General features: G+C 38.9%; 1 protein-coding gene across 1 annotated transcript in view; it reads left to right on the top strand.

Moving 5' to 3' along the window:
• Positions 1-16812, top strand: part of CTNNA3 (catenin alpha 3) — a gene marked incomplete at both ends in the record, with an annotated part of 521829 nt that overhangs the window by 420972 nt on the left and 84045 nt on the right. Inside the window, one exon of the mRNA XM_082486059.1 lies at positions 11340-11491. Within this exon, the coding sequence (XP_082342185.1) occupies positions 11340-11491 (152 nt within the window). The remainder of the gene's footprint in view (positions 1-11339; positions 11492-16812) is intronic.

The raw sequence follows: 16812 nt of genomic DNA, 5'->3' as shown, positions 1-16812 counted from the left end.
AGCGGGATAAATTAGGGCCTTTTCAAACTTGAAAGCAGCAATTTACTGGATTGCCATTCGTTAGTAGTGCACACTGCCAATAATTAGGTCTCATTCATTATCGACCATTTCTCATATTCAGGACAGTTAACTCTTAAAAATATTGCCCTTATTAGCTCTAAAGATGTAATACCACAGAACTGCTGTCATATATTTAGCATAGCTTACATATAAACTATATGTAAACATATACATATATTAGAAATAAATATTTATTCTATACATTTCTATATAAATATATAATTTTCTAAATAGTTCTATATATGCCTAGCTGTATTACTAAATGCTGGTTGGTTGTGCCAGTAGTCTTAAAACCTGCAAGTGCATACAGTGTTGCAAAATGCTTATACACGGTTTCTGGCTTCACTATTCTGGAATGCCTATATCTGGGTTAAAGAGAAGCAAATACTAGTTGTATCTTGCTTTTAGTATGCAGCTTGTTTGTACATGCAGCAGGCCTCCGCCTTGGCTCCGTCCTGGTGTATTACACTTTCAGTATGCAATAACTATCATGAAATGCTAAATCCCACAAAGATCATTTATAGTTCTTTGGGCTCTAAATACTCAAGGGGGGGCCAGGCAAAATGGGGGATTTGGAGGTCTTGTCTCTCATATATTGGCCTGTGATTGAGGAACGTCAGCTAAGTGTTTCAGGTATGACAATTTCCAAGAAGGTTAATTCCTTTTCCTGCATATAACCTATAAGCTTGTTACCAAAAAAAAGGGACTAAATATGACTGGTAATATTTGAAGAAGTAGAAGGGGTATGTCAAACGCACACAGGCACAAAGCTCTTCTACTCCTTTCATATATATATATATATATTTATGTACGTCTTGACAAGTCATCTGATACAATGTTATAATTAAATGTCACCAATTCAACATTGTATCATAAAAATACAGGCTTGAAGTGTACCTTAGTGAAATCAAACTTAGAAACAGCTTGATCTTCATATTAGCGTTGTATTATGTGGATTTGTAAGAGAGTCATAAATGATTGGAGTTTTAAAAAACTGTTTATATTATTCAATTCATCCTTTTGCAGTGAATGCCGAATAATCTTTCTTTGCAGTAATTCCATTATTATTTAAATGTATTTTTTAACACATCTAATGAAGGTGTCTCTGTCAGTCATTAAATAGTTTATTCCATTCTAAATAGCACGCCTTGGGTGGTGGAACTCAGACTTCTGCAAGAAGCCCTTAGCCCTTGGCCAAGTATGCCTTGGCCAATGCAGTTGCCTTAGCTTAAATGTTTTTAATTGTATTTATTAATTCTTGGCGTATCATTTTGAATTGAGATGACATTAAGCACAGGCATGACACTCAGTAGCACAGTTGTGTTACTGGAATATACAATTTTCTCACGACTTGAAATTCTTAGATTTGACTCCAGCAGAAATTTGCAAGTGCTTATTTTTAAATCACAAGAAGTGCAAACTGTTCTTTGGTCTCAAAGACTGAAACGAAACCAAGAAGTACTGAATAAAGATCATGCAGTCATTAAGTAGATTTCCTATTTACTCTAGTGTGACCCTGCATTTAAGTGGTAGTTGTGTTTTTAATCTTTTCAACCGTACTTTGCTTATGCTTCACTTTAGCTGAATTCCTGCAACTGGAAAACTATTTAGATCCTCTGAAAGCAAACTCTCTATACCCATCACACTGACTTTCATGCTAGGTGATCAGATTATGGGGTATAATAAAATACTTGAGATACACATCACTTGCCACACAACACTCTGCTTGTGCTGCCACAGGAGGACTCATCTGAACTTCTTGCTGAAAGATGGACACCCTTAAAGCAAATCTTTCATTCCCATGAATAAATTCTAGATTAGTTCAATCTAACATAGTGTACAATTCCAGGGTATATTATCAAGAAGCATCATCAGAAGGGTAGAGTTCAAGCATTTATTTCTCTTACTATGTGGCTTTCTCAGTGCTAAGCAAAATTAGATGAATGCAATAAAAATTGAACTCAAGCTATGCTGAAAAGCATGGAGGGAAATGAAAAGGCATGCAGAGAAGAAATAATGAATTACCTCACACGACAAGAAAAAATGGTATATTTTTTCCTGATGGAAGAGTAACTGTTGCTTTGCTGCTTTACTACTTTTTTTTTTAACCTTTGTTTCTGCTTTTCTTTCACTTTTGTCTTTTTTTTTTTTTTTTTTCTCTTTAACATTGTTGCTTTTTTGGAATGTTAACCTGAGGAGTGGAAGGTATGCCTATACCCTAGCTGCTTGCCTGTAGCATTTACCTGCAGTCAGGATTTAAGTGTACAAGGCAACTCTTTTCTTTATAAGGATTGTATAAGCTTCTTCCTTTAAATAAGGAAGTCAGAAGAGTGTCATTTATTAGCTGTCTGTTACAAGGATATATTTCTTCTTCCTAATCAACAGCTCCCGATAATTTTTACCTACAGAAATTAAAAGGATCAACGGTACATTGCTCTGAAATGGAAGTGTTAAACTTTTACTCTTAGAAAAGGAGGAGAATTTAACATTTTATGGACAATATAGTTCCTGTATTTAGGAAAGGGCGTGTGTTAACATCTTGCCGCATATAGGATCTGATCAAAGGTGATTATCCATCACAGTGTGATCCCAGACCTAGGTGTTAGATCAGGTTCTCAAAGTTCAGTAGGTTCTTTGTGAGATAGAATAGTGAAAAACTGAGTTCGGTTTTTCAGGGTGTTTTATAGAGATACAACAATTGTTTTGAAGTTCTGTCTTTCTTCCATTGTTCAAAATGCCTTGAGTTTTCCTCATAATGATAAAAATACCTATGCTGTGGAAAGAGTTGATGAACCAAGAACATGACTAAACGTTAGGAGGATACTAGGTAATTGGCTGTGTGATAACTGATTTAATATAAAACCAGTGTATTTCATGTCATTAGGTGTGGTGTTTACAAACTATACTATAGAAGGCATTTTAAAAAATGGGATCAGTGGCTTTATTTTATGGGCTATGAAAAAGTACTCTAATGTGGTCCGGCAGTTGAGTAAAACCCAGTGCTCTTTGAGGAAAAACTTGGTTTAGTTTGGAGAACATTTTGGGTAGAAATTAAATTGTTTGAAGAGAATTTAAACAGTAACAAAATAAAGGACATAGTGTAGTACTTCTAAACAGAAATGTTGGATTGTGGTTTTGAACAGTTTTTAATACTAGAGTTTTTACTGGGGTTTGTCAACACTGTTTTTTCCCAAAAAATTTTCTTAATTTTGTGGTTTTATTTTTGTCTCGCAACTGTTCTTTGACTTACATACAGCATGCTTTCATACTGTTTCACTGTGGTACCTTGGTGTGTGAATAATGGCCTCCACTCTAAAGAGGTGGTTTTGTACGTACAGTTAAGCATAACACATGAGATGTACATTTAAATATTCTTTAATATTTAACCTCTAGTGGACAGAGTACATATACACTATTTTTGGAGGTGTAATACTGGTCAGGAGATTTAAAGCCCACGAAAAATGTCAACAGAATTATTTTTTTTCCTTTACATGTCAGTCACTTTTAATAGATGTAATGTGAATACTTACTGAAAATGAAGTAGGTTTACCTTGCCACCTGAAAAGGCTTTCCAGAGTTGGTAGGTCCTTGACACATAGAAGCGAAGAGAAAATCACTTCAAGCAGCATTCTTCATTTCCATACCTTGAAATTAACTAAATCTGCAAGGGGTAATTTCCTTGGTAACATAAGCTCACTGGTTCTGCCTTTTATGACTTCTCGTAGCTCTTGGTGCCTAGAACAATTTTGAACTCATTTTTGAAATGGGAGACTTGAAGATTTATGTGGAGCGCTTCCACTCTTGTCTCCAATTTTTTACCTCTTTTTCAAGGTAAAATACATGAGATCACGTATAGACTCATAGACTCATATAGGTTGGAAAAGACCTTCAAGATCATAGAGTCCAACTGTTAAGCTAACACTGCCAGGTCCACCACTAAACCACGTCCCTCGGCACCACACGTCTTAAATACTCTCAGGGATGGTGACTCAACAGCTTCCCTGAACAGCCTGTTCCAATGCTTGATAACGCTTTCAGCGAAGACAGTTTTCCTAATGTCCAATCTAAACCTCCCCTGGCACAACTTGAGGCCGTTTCCTCTTGTCCTGTCACTTGTTACTTGGGAGAAGAGGCTGACCCCCACCTGGCTACAGCCTCCTTTCAGGGAGCTGTAGAGAGCGATAAGGTCTCCCTTCAGCCTCCTTTTCTCCTGACGCAGTCATAACCTTCTTGCACAGATACAGCAAGAGCGTCTGGAAAGGTGAGGGGATAAAACATCTATTTGGGATCCTTCCATAAGTCTAGACTCTACTGCCTTTGTAGAATGAGAAGATAGAAATCTATCCGTATGCTTCAACATCAGCAATGGACTTAGATCTCGTGAGTTGGCTTTCACATACCATAGCTATGCTTCTTTTCTTGGGAAATTCCTAGCTATGACATATTAACCCCTTGTCATGGCTTCACCATCTTTTGATTGCCCTGAAGGCTGTTAAGGCAGGCAGCCTTTAGTGCTCTTTTAGTTTTGCTATGTCACAGAATTCTGTCTTATGTTACATGACAATCAATCTCCATCTAATTTTATGATTAAGTCAAGTCCTTCATCTATCTACTCTTCATCTTTAGAAGGCTTAGAGTCATCTTGTTCAGGTGGTTTGGTCTTGCCAGCAGTGAAAGCCTTAATACCTTTCATGTTGCTTATGATTACACTTTCCTCTTAGAGCTTTGGCAGCTAAATTCACCTTTTAATGTTATTCTAGAGTAACTCTGGAAGCTTCTGTGGTTTAAAATCTCTCTGGAAGCACCAACAGTAGGATTCTGTGTTTTGTTTTCTCTGGAGCACTAAAGTTCTTCATAAAAATACTGCTCCTAATGATTGCTTATGCATGAGGCTAGCATTTTCTCTTCCTGGATTGAGAGCTTTGGATTCACATGTTTCTGGCTTAGCTCTGGGGAGCCCTGCTGCTCTTGTAGGCAACCTAAGTTCCTTCAGGCTCATGTATCGAAATGGGGAGATACACAGTGATGCTCTGAAGACTGTTTTGCAGGATTTCTGGGTACCCTGAGATCAATTTCGTAACCTTCAGTATCAACAAATGACACCTTTTTTTTCTGAAAGAAGTCTCTTTGAGGGATTGTTGTCAAGTGCACTCTTAGCCCTGTAGTTAGGAATGGTAATGTGTTAATTACCTTCATGTTTTCCCATTCTTATAGCAAATCCTCCTTAGAATCATAGAATGGTTTGGGTTGGAAGAAACCTTTAAAGGTCATCTACTCCAAACCACCTGCAGTGAGCAGGGACGCTTTCAACTAGATCAGGTTGCTCAGAGCCCTGTCCAACCTGACCTGGAACGTTTCCAGGGATGGGGCATCCACCACCTCGCTGGGCAACCTGGACCAGTGTTTCACCACCCTCACTGTGACAGATTTCTTCCTTATCTCTACTCTGAATCTTTCCTCTTTTAGTATAAAGCCATTACCCCCTGTCCTATCGCAACAGGCCCTCGCTACTAAAAAGTTTGTCCCCATCTTTCTTATAAGCCCCCTTTAAGTACTGAAAGGCCACCGTAAGGTCTCCCCAGAGCCTTCTCTTCTGCAGCCTGAACAGCCCCATCCCTCTCAGCCTGTCCTTACAGGAGAGGTGCTCCAGCCCTCAGATCATTTTTGTGGCCCTCCTCTGGACTCACTCCAACAGGTCCGTGTCCTTCGTATGTTGGGGGCTCCAGAGGTGCAGGCAGTACTCCAGGTGGGGTCTCAGCAGAATGGAGCAGAGGGGCAGAATCACCTCCCTTGACCTGCTGGCCATGCTTCTTTTGATGCAGCCCAGGGTGCAGTTGGCCTTCTGGGCTGTGAGCACAGATTGCCGGCTCATGTCCAGCTTTTCATCCACCAGTACCCGCAAGTCCTTCTCAGCAGGACTGCATCCCCAGCCTGTATTGATAGTGGGGGTTGCCTCGACCCGGGTGCAGGACTGCACTTGGCCTCGTTGAACCTTATGAGGTTCATACAGGCCCACTTTTTGAGCTTGTCCAGGTCCCTCTGAATGGCATCCTGTGCCTCCAGTGTGTCAACTGCACCACACAGCTTGGTGTCACCTGCAAACTTGCTGAGGGTGCAAGTCCCCGTGCCATCCTCATTAAGTTCTCCTGTAGTCTTTACTCACTTAGGTATAGAGGTTCAGTTTAGGTGCTAACTTTCATGTGATTTTTATTCTGAGGCCTTCATTAGTTGAAACTTTTTATTCACTCTGGGCATTCTGTATTTTTGTATGTTGACAAGACAAACTTTTTAGGATGATTGCTCATGTTTTCATGTCTCCTATGAAACAGTCCTATTTCTGTTTGAGCACAGAAGATGTCTCTGGATGGCTGACAAAGGATAAGGATGGCTGACAAGGAGAGTCTTCTCCTTTGTTGAAAGGTCATTGAACTTAAGCTCAAGCAATAGCTGAGGCAGTCTTGCAGAGTCTACCTGTAGCCGGGATCTGTAGGTCTGCCACAGAGAGCTGCTTTCATTCTTCTGGGCACTGTGTTTTCATTTCCCTTTCAAAGCTGCCTTTGAAAGAGTAGGTTTTCAGCTTCATTCTAGTGGGAGCTCTTGAACTTTTTTCCAGTCTATTTACATCATGGAGTAAGTTGCTCTCAGTGTTTTGTTTATACATACAGATAAACATCAAAGGTGAAAGTTTGGTTATTTATCACAGGTTCTTTTTCTTGAGATAATTTGTGGATATGTGTGTTCAGTAATCCACCGCATCTGCTGTCCTGTGACGTCCTTTGAGAAACTGTGGCATTCTAAGTTGAGAGGGACTGAGGGGGAGAACTATACCGTGCCTATATTATTCCAACATAAGCACAAAGGATGGGACCTGGGGATTGTCCTGTAGAAACGGCAGAGTACCAACCACTCTTATTTTCAGTACTTGAGTGTAAGAGTGATGAAAACCAAATCTGTATTTAATTTTTTACGAAGATACTTCTTTTTTTCTTTTTTCCCCTTCATGAAATAAATGAAACCAGGTGGTTTTTATTGGGTTTTTAGCTTTCTTTTTTCCCCAATTAAAAAAAAATAAGCATTTTGAATGGAAAAAAAAATTAAAAAGAAGTAATTGTTTTTCGATCGGTTCTAGGAGGTCATGTCTGCTACTCGTTTTGTTAAGGCATTCTTTAGGTGAATGTTGCATAGGTGGGGATGTTTTAGCTGTGGAGACTGTTGCTTTTTCAATATCTCGCTATTTTGATTGCTGATGAACTGACGTTTATCACAGCTTCATTAAAATGTGCAAGTAGAATGGCTCCTGTTTTCACTTGTTCTCACTGGCCTTCTGCAAGGTGGAAAATCTGTTGTCCTGATGATTTTGTTATTAAAAATAACGGGCACAGAGTTGCTAATTAGAATAAAGTGATTAGTGAAGTTTCCTTTTCTGTATTACGTAATGTGATTGTGACATGCAGATGTTGTAGCCTCTGAATTAAGAGCTGGGCCATGACAGCTGCAAACTGGATTCATTAGTCGGTTTTGATTGAATATGGCAAAATCAAGCAAAAATTATTAGAGATCTAAGAAGACATGGCCTACAAGAAAAGACAAATAGTATTGTTCATTTAAAACAAGGGAGAAATGAGGGAAGACATGATGAATTTTAAAATAAATAAGCTTAATTTAAAGAAGAGTGCAGAATGTGTTTTTGGCATGAAAGCTATGAAATAGTTTAGGGACTTTTCAACGTAACGATTATGAACAGTATTGGTATTTTCCAAACCATCCTCCTTGCCACACCTTCCCCCTCAGGAACGGTAGGATTACAGATGTTCATGTTGAAATTTACTCATCATTTTCATTGAGGAAAAAAAAAGGCAAAAATTCAAATTAAAATTGTAAGTTTTCTTCAGAAATGTTTTAATATTAAAGTAACAAACATCTCATAATACTTCTCTATTGTATAATAGTTTAAATTTTTAATTTTACTTGCAACTTGATTATTTTTTCTTTGCTTTTGAAAAATTGAAAAAAACTTGTCCAACCTGTTTTTACCCGCATCCACTTCTGTGTATTTTGGCTGCCTAGAAGAATAAAGCAGAGTACAGCAAAGATGCACATTATTAATGTAATTCTAGTCCACTTAATGCACTGTTTCAGAACAATGCCTGAACCGTTTGAGGGTGTATGAAGTGAAATATTTTTTATGCTGGTGATCCATGAATAAGAACTCATAAATCTTCCAAACCCTCTTTTTAAGTAGTCATTTGATTGGGAACTCAAAGCACGTGCAGTCAAGAAAGGAGGCTTGGATTTGAGGGAGTTATCCAATCAGCTGCAGGCTAAATGACCAAATAATAAGCACTGTTTGATAATCTTGCAGTAGCCCACATGTATTTTTAGACTTTATTAGCAGGTTATGTAATTATTTTAATGTTACGGTTTAGTCTTGCGTTTTAAGTGTCTGTGTGTAAAAATGCTGATGAAAACCAACCACCTCAAAAATGTTATCAAAGGGAAGCCGCTGAGATCATCTTTTTATAATCAAGTGCAGCCTATGGTTTAGCAGTGACTCCACCAGTAGCACGTGAGCTATAGAGTACATATTTGTGTAAAATCCTTTTTCGCGAGTGATGTATTCGTTCTGATGAACAAATACATTGTGATAATGAGTTTGGCCTCAGAAGGAGCTGTAAAAAGGCCGTTAATAAGCATACGGAATAAGGACGGAGTGCAGAATGGAGCCTGAACAGGTAACTGAGAAGTATCCTGTGCTGTAGAAGGAGAGGCCTGGGGGCAGTTAGCAGCCACGGAAAATGCTGCCGGTGAGCAGGGAGGCTGTGCTTTGCAATACTGCCAGTGAAAGTCTGTGAAGGACAATGAACTGAGAAGTGAGGGTGTAGGAGGCGCTGGAAGACGCCTCGTGAATTTGACTGTACCACTGAAAATCTCGAACTCCTGGAAACTTCTTACATTCTCCTTTGCAGCATTTTTACAATGTACGTGAAGAGCTGAAAGTTTAATTTTATGTAAAAATATGAGGCGACTGTTTACTTCAAAATGGCCACACAATTATTTTGGTAAGACTAGGGGCCAAGATCTTTGTTTAACAGAAAAAAAAGACTTCATGTTCTGAAATTGTGTGTTTGTGTTTCTTTAAGAAAAAACCCACAATTTCACTAAGCAGTAAATGGATAGGTGCTCGCTCTCCCTAATTATTCCATTTGGTTGCTAATGAAAAATGTAACTTGTCTTTTTTTCACACCATTTAAGAAATCTGATCTTCCCACTGACCTTTTCAGAAGGCAAGGTAATTCAAGTGATAATCTGAAGAAGGAAAGGACTTTAAATACCCTATTTTTCAAATTAAATGGCATCCACTTGTTTCACACTTGTGGAGACCTACTTTACAGAAGAAAATGAACCTTCCCACTACCACTGAATTAATTGAATTAAGTTTCTTATTTCTGAGAACTGACACATGAAGTAACCGTTCTGCACTGTAGAGAGAAACAGCTGAGCTTGAAGACAGTGAAGTCACTGTAGTTTAAGAGTGAATTTAAATGTCTCCAACGATTATGTGTGGTTTTCCAGGTAAAGTTAGGGGTTAAAGCGTTATTGTGGCATCTTACCTAATATTTGAAATATATGTTGCCACATTTTCTAATTCAGAAGTCTTGTTGACTTCAGCTGAAGCTTTGTCTACATAAAAAATTCTTACGTGTGTCAAAATTTGCTTGACAAGATTCATTCTTAACGTATTGGTAGTGTTCCTTTCATGTGATGAGAATTTATGAATTACACAGTGCGCAATTGTGGAGGAAGGGGTGGAAGGCATGTTATACTTGTATTTGAAACCAACCCATTGCCTGAAAAAAGCTGCTCTTCCGCAAGGTTTATGTTACTCATATTGAATATTACGGGAGTTGAGTTCTGTCCCTTTTCTTTCTGTTTCTTCTGTGTCATCAGTCTCCAAGTGATAGGGAACGAGTTGTTGCAAATGAGTTTGATCTGTACTTGTTTGAGGTCCTTTTGCACATGATGGATTTTCCAGCTCCATTCTCTCTTCATTCTGTATTCTGTGTTGGGTTTCCTTTGCTTCTAATTCATGTGAATGATCAAGGGACGTATAGTGGTACCAGGTCACTATGCAAAATAAGGCCATGGAACACCAAAAGAAAACTCCCAGGACATTCTGGGTACAGGACAGGTTAATATCAAACTGAGTCAAATTTTAGAATTTGTTTGATTCAATCAAACAAGGTAAACTGCCTTGGTAAGTCCAGGTTACAATAGTGGGACTTTTTAATTTGGAGAATAAGCATCGATGTTTTGGTAGTTTTTGTGTCCATTCAGACTGAAAGGAGATACTGAAATAGTGGGAGTCTGTTTAATAGTAGTTCCAACTTCATCCCGATTCTCTGAGTAAAATTACTACTGAAATCACTGGCAACTGCTTCGCCAACCCCACTTTTAAAACTTTCTTCTTCTTTGTTGTATTGTATAACTGTTATGAGAAACACACTCACTGTATTGAATTTTAGTCCGGGGCAAATTCGGTGGAGCAAAGCGCTGGGAGTTACACAGAGGATTTCTCCTCCTGTGGCTCATTTTTTCCTTCACAAACGCTTGTTTTTATTTCATATTTCTTATACTTATTCATGTTTCTTCTTTGAAAATAATTTGCATAATCAATGAGGGTTTGGAATGCGACCCACCCCCAATTTACATAATAAATGAGTTCTTGGAATGCAACTGCGCCCCCAACACACCCGCTCCCTTCTAGCGGCGCAGTCGCTATGCTTCCTCAGGGGTCTTCCTGGTGGTCGTCAGAGGAAGGCTCGAAGTCTTTATCACCATGTCCTTCTTGTGGCTTCTTTATTCTTTACACTTCTGCAGTTGTCTTAGCTGTCCGCACCACCCCTTTGTTCTGCAACGGTTCGGTACTTTCAACTGTTGCTGTCGTCTGATACCCTATTTAACAGTATCCCTTTCCCAAACGCATAGCAAGCACGCACCCGTCTTAGCTGAAGCCATAACAAGCACACATCCATTTTAGCTGAAGCACAATTCTTTTGCTAAATTACTTATTACACTGTCCACAACTTACATGCCCACCAAGTGCATTTTTATCACTGTGATAAAAACTACGTGTTCTCACTTAAAACTAATCATGTTATTGCTATAGTGTTTTTTTAAATAGGGTTTTAATCAATGTGAAGCAATTTGCCAGAAAGAAAAATTATGTTTTATGTTTTTTATGCTCACTGAATTTTGTTTGTGTTTTCTTTTTTAAATAGTGATTCCAGAGTTTATTAGTCAAGTAAATATTGCATTGGAGAGCTTAAGCAAGAACACAGTGCATCTGTTTGACGATAACCAGTTTGTAGACATTTCTAAGAAGGTATATGATACAATTCATAACATCAGATGCTCAGTCATGATGATTCGGGTAAGTTTTTTATGTGTTCATTAAATATTGATTTCTGTGATAGTTCAGTACATCAGAGCATTTTCAGGAGAATGTAGAACTGTGTATGCGAACAATGCCCCATAACTCATACCCAGATTGAACTGATCTGGCAGATTGGGATTACAATGAAATACACATGATTATAACTCAGGAAGACTAGAATTCTGTTGAGTACCAGATCAGAATGTTGCATAAAAATATTTATTTATGTTTAGTTGATAAAGATCTTCATTGACTTCATTAATTATGAACTTGTGGCTACAAACCCAAATCTGCTTGTAGCTCTTCAACCTTAACCTTATTTTGTGGTCTGTAGGAATGGAGAGTATATTCAGGTGACCTTGATAATACCTTTTTTTTTTTTTGTCAGCTTCACACCAGAAGACTTAACAGTCTGATTTATTAACAGTCTGATTATTAAACATTGGAATAGGCTGCCCAGGGAGGTGGTGGATTTGCCATCCCTGGAGTTTTTTAAAAAAAAGGGTAGATGTGGTACTTAGGGGCATGGTTTAGAAGTGGGTTTTGTCAGGGTAGATTAATGGTTGGACTTGATGATCTTAAAGGTCCCTTCCAACCTCAGTGATTCTATGATTCTATGATTTCTGTCAGTCTTACACAGTCACAAGTAACGTACTTATCCTCGTGTTCTTCCTGAAGTTCAAGAAAATGCTTCACAACAGCTTATTTTTAGAATTTGAAACAGAATTCTATCAGATGCAGAATTTCCCCCAAATATCTGCGGTCCCCAAATCCCATTTCAAATGATACAACTCAGCTGCAGTATGTGTACGTTCAGCAATTTTGTTTTTAAATAGCATTAAACATTATTTGAAATGTAGATACATCTGCACTGTGTTTTCAGTTGGAAGAAAGTAAGAAACAGATTCCTCATTTCTTTTGAGTATAAAAACATTTTTCAGGCTAGTGTGCCCAGCAGGTCCGCCCCTCTACTCCGCTCTGGTGAGACCCCACCTGGAGTACTGCCTGCACCTCTGGAGCCCCCAACATACGAAGGACACAGACCTGTTGGAGTGAGTCCAGAGGAGGGCCACAAAAATGATCTGAGGGCTGGAGCACCTCTCCCGTGAGGACAGGCTGAGAGAGCTGGGGCTGTTCAGGCTGCAGAAGAGAAGGCTCTGGGGAGACCTTACGGTGGCCTTTCAGTACTTAAAGGGGGCTTATAAGAAAGATGGGGACAAACTTTTTAGTAGCGAGGGCCTGTTGCGATAGGACAGGGGGTAATGGCTTTACACTAAAAGAGGAAAGATTCAGACTAGAGATAAGGAAGAAATCTGTCACAGTGAGGGTGGTGAAACACTGGTCCAGGTTGCCCAGCGAGGTGGTGGATGCCCCATCCCTGGAAACGTTCCAGGTCAGGTTGGACGGGGCTCTGAGCAACCTGATGTAGTGGAAGGTGTCCTTGCTTATTGCAGGGGGTTTGAACTAGATGGCTTTTAAATATTCCTTCCAACCCTTCTAATACGGGAAATACTAGTGAATCACAACATATTGCAGTGTATAAGTTAAACAGTTCCAGTAGGAGTTCAAATGTACAAAATCTTTAAAATGTCTCACCCTTGTTGCAATTGTCAGTTCTGAAATTGTTTATATACTAAAGAGAGATCCTGAAACATGCAGCATGTTACCCATGACAGGAGGAGTTTATGGGAGTTGGATTTGTCTGGCAAAACAAACCAGACTGAGGCCCATCCTCTGTTAGGTCTTCTGATTAGTTCCCATTTCAGCGAACATATAGGCTAAGACTTCCGGTTAGGACAACTCTCTTTTTTTTCTGGATCGGTTGAGCTTCATTTAATGAAGCCCAATTGAGCCCACATTGCTCATCCCGCATTCCCTTAGTGACTCAGGGACTCCTGTTTTTTTAATATTACAAAGTTGTTTCTTTCAGTTCCTCAGTGAGATCTGAGTCTTCTGTATGTCCAGTCATCTCAGGCTTGAACTCCAGATGATCGTGACTGACTATTTCTTTCTGGAGTTTTTCAATTTTGGGAAAGGCACTGAGAAGTGTAACAAAGCTTCAGTCAGTCTCTATGAGACGCAGATGCTGCTCTGCAGGAAACTCTTGAGTGTATATTCTTACAGTCCTCTGTGATGTGTGTATGTATGTGGACAGTCACTGAAAAAAAGAAAAGGATATTACATTCCCTGTACTTCTTTTTGAAGCATGAGGGGAAAATACTTTCAGCTGAAGAGACTGTACATATGCATAACTCCCAGTAAGTGCACAGTGTGTGTACTAGTGCATAGTGCATCTGTAAAACTGTAGGTCATTGCACAACACCTGCATGGACAGTATTAATACAAAGATTTCTATCAGTGACATCTCCCACTGCTACTTTGCAAGTGCAATTTGACAAGGCAAGGAAAAGCGAAGTATCAGAAGCTGTACCTGAAGCTGTGGGTAGCAAAGAGCAGATACACCTCCTCCTCCTCCTCTGACCTGAAGAAGTTATGACCAATGGGATAAGAGCCTGCCTCCACCTCTCCCATTAACCTAAACGATGTATGTGTTTGCCTTAGAAATCAATTTGGCTTGAAAAATATTCAACTGTATTTGAATGTATTCAACAGCCCAGCAATTGCAGAGTCCTGACAAAAGCTCAGGAGATTTAAAAAAAAAAAAATAAAAAAGGACGTGTGCAGCTTTCTACTTAATGAATACCATTATTCAGACACTGTCATGAGGGGTGTTTTTTGGGGTTTGGTGAAATGATAGTCGGCTATTCTGCCATCCCTTAGAGATACTGACCGCCAGCACAGAGAGAGTGATGAGGAAACCCTGGCATTCATTATTTGAGTAAGGATGTATTTGCATTCCTAATTAGATGCATTCCAGACAATACCAGTTTCATTTCTGTCTGCCTCTAAGAATCTTTAGTAAACTGATGGTTATTCAGACGTATGCTGTTACCACAGCAGCGAAGGTGAAGAAGTAAGTGTCTTCTGTGGCCAACTTACAGAGGCTTACTGATACTGTGCCAAAGAACAATGTGTTGCTGATTACAGGGGATTGTAAGACTGAAGCAGGGAAAGAAATTGTTGATCAGAATATAATCGAGAAGTGTAAATGAACAAGGACACTGATTCACAGGGGGCAATTTTTCAACATCAAAGTAAAAGCAGAAACTCTCCCGATGAGTCCCTCAAGAAGCGTTTCAAGCATGTAATTACACAGAGCGAGTGTTTTGAAAAATAGAGTTTCTAACTGTAAAATGCTGCCAAATACTATTGTTAATGCAAATTATCAGATATGCATTTCAACGTCCAAGCTTAACCACAGATACATAAAACTTTCATTTCAGTCCTGCAGGTATAATCTGAATAACACTTGAGAGCAACTAAATAGTGGAAGGAGTGCTGCACTGACGAGCAGTAATAGAAATGCTTCTGGAACTGCAGGATGCTTCCCATAAGATGCTTTTTTTTTTTAAGCTGTTGATTTGAAATTGTCTGATATTTGATCCAGGGTGTATGGCTGCATGTGCTTATTAGTGCCCACATTCCTCAGTCCTTTTTTGACTCTTGAAGCATCTGATTTTTGTTAAATTGTCGAGGCTTTGGAACCTTGATTTTGCACAGGAACATTTGGGCATTATCTGGGTGGTGTTTTAATCAGAAGGCAGTGTTTTAGTCAGAATATTGCTGTTACGGAAATAGATCAGGGGAGATAATAGAATTAAAGACAAGAGTTCTGTCATGTGAAATATATTGAAGAGTCAAAGGAAACGGGTTGACAGTTTTTGAGACTACATACTAAAAGTTGCATAATGTTAAGACTGATGCTAGAACTTCTTTAAAAACAAAAAGGAGCTTCTATATGAAAGTGTAGTTTGTTGAAGAGTATGACACAGGTGGATTGAAGTAACAGCTAATAATATCCCATTGGGATATTAAACACAGTTGAAAGTGGTAATGACTTCAAATGAATAATAACTACTGATAGCTGAAGATGTAATAAAGTCATTTTAACGGAAATACACCAAGAACAGTGGAACAGAATTCACTAAGTCAAATTTGCATGGAATTCTTTGTTTTTATTGGAGGATATACAAGTGAACGGCTACGAGTTTTCCAGAGAGAAGGAAGGCGGCAAAATGTTCATATGCTCTATTCAAAATGCTTTTTACTTTTCTTATGTTCATGGAAGCAGTGATTGAGGAACTCGCGTTCCCTAATTTTATGAGAGGTGGAAAACGTATATTGAGATTGTAGTTCTTATCCGGTACAATGCATCATCTTGATGCATTTCTTAAAAATCCTTTCTGCTGAATGTGTATTCCACGTGCTGTTTCTTTCAGAATTCTGGCATAGAGACTATAGATTCCCTCAGAGTTTATGGTGTTAGGCTCTTTCAGTGTTTCTTCTGCAGATTGTGCCTTTATTACCGTTGAGCAGCCATTCTCTGCGCCACGTTGTACATCATCTCCACCCCTAATCCTCCCCAAAAACTGAGGCAAACGTTCATTTTGGTGTTCTGTCATACCTAGATACTTTTATTTCAGCTAGATCCTCGCTACATCCCCATTCCATTCCTTGTCTTCTTATTTCTTCAGCTAATAGTCTTTTACTCCGAGTTTTAATTTCCTTTGCAAAATCAGACTCAGTTTAGCTACACATCCAGGTGTCTACAGCATGACTCTTTTTAAAATGTTTCGCTTACCTCAGAGTGCCCTTGGGAGGGGTTCCCTTTTTCTCCTTTTGTTGGTTGCAAATTCTGAGTAGCGTTTCATTCTGTTTTAAAGAAATGTAAGAGTTCATCCATAACAGAGCTCTCCATACACTTGATTTCTCTCAACAAGAGACATCACAGCAGACTTCGATCTCTTGTATCCAGCAGAGTTACAGGAATTTTCAGAACATGGACTTCTTGGAAAGGAAGATAGCCAGTGGTGAAAACCTTCCTTTCAGGCACTTAGTAAGTGTCTAGTTTAAATTCTACCTTTGCTTTTATTAATGACAGAATTATCCTGTACGCGCAGGGTTTTCTACTTGGTTTTACTTCTGTAGTAGGAATGAGTTAGATCCTGTCAGATGCAGGCAATAGCACACATGAATTGAACTTCTATTTAGAAGCTAGAGAAAACAAAGCAAAGCAGGGAAGCCTTTGAGAAGAGAGACATTTACTGCAGTCTTATAATTGTTTGTTTTTCCAAGAGAGCCCTGAGACCTCATGGGCAGGAAAGACAAACAACAATTCATTGTTGTTAAACTTCATTGTTGTTGGTCTGAAATTTATGAATGATGCTAACTCATTATAAATATAATTTGGGAAGTTT

This window comes from Vanellus vanellus (assembly GCF_965231255.1).
Source record: "Vanellus vanellus genome assembly, chromosome: 7".
In the NCBI taxonomy this organism is placed as follows: domain Eukaryota; kingdom Metazoa; phylum Chordata; class Aves; order Charadriiformes; family Charadriidae; genus Vanellus; species Vanellus vanellus.
This window is presented reverse-complemented; position numbering and strand designations above follow the sequence as displayed.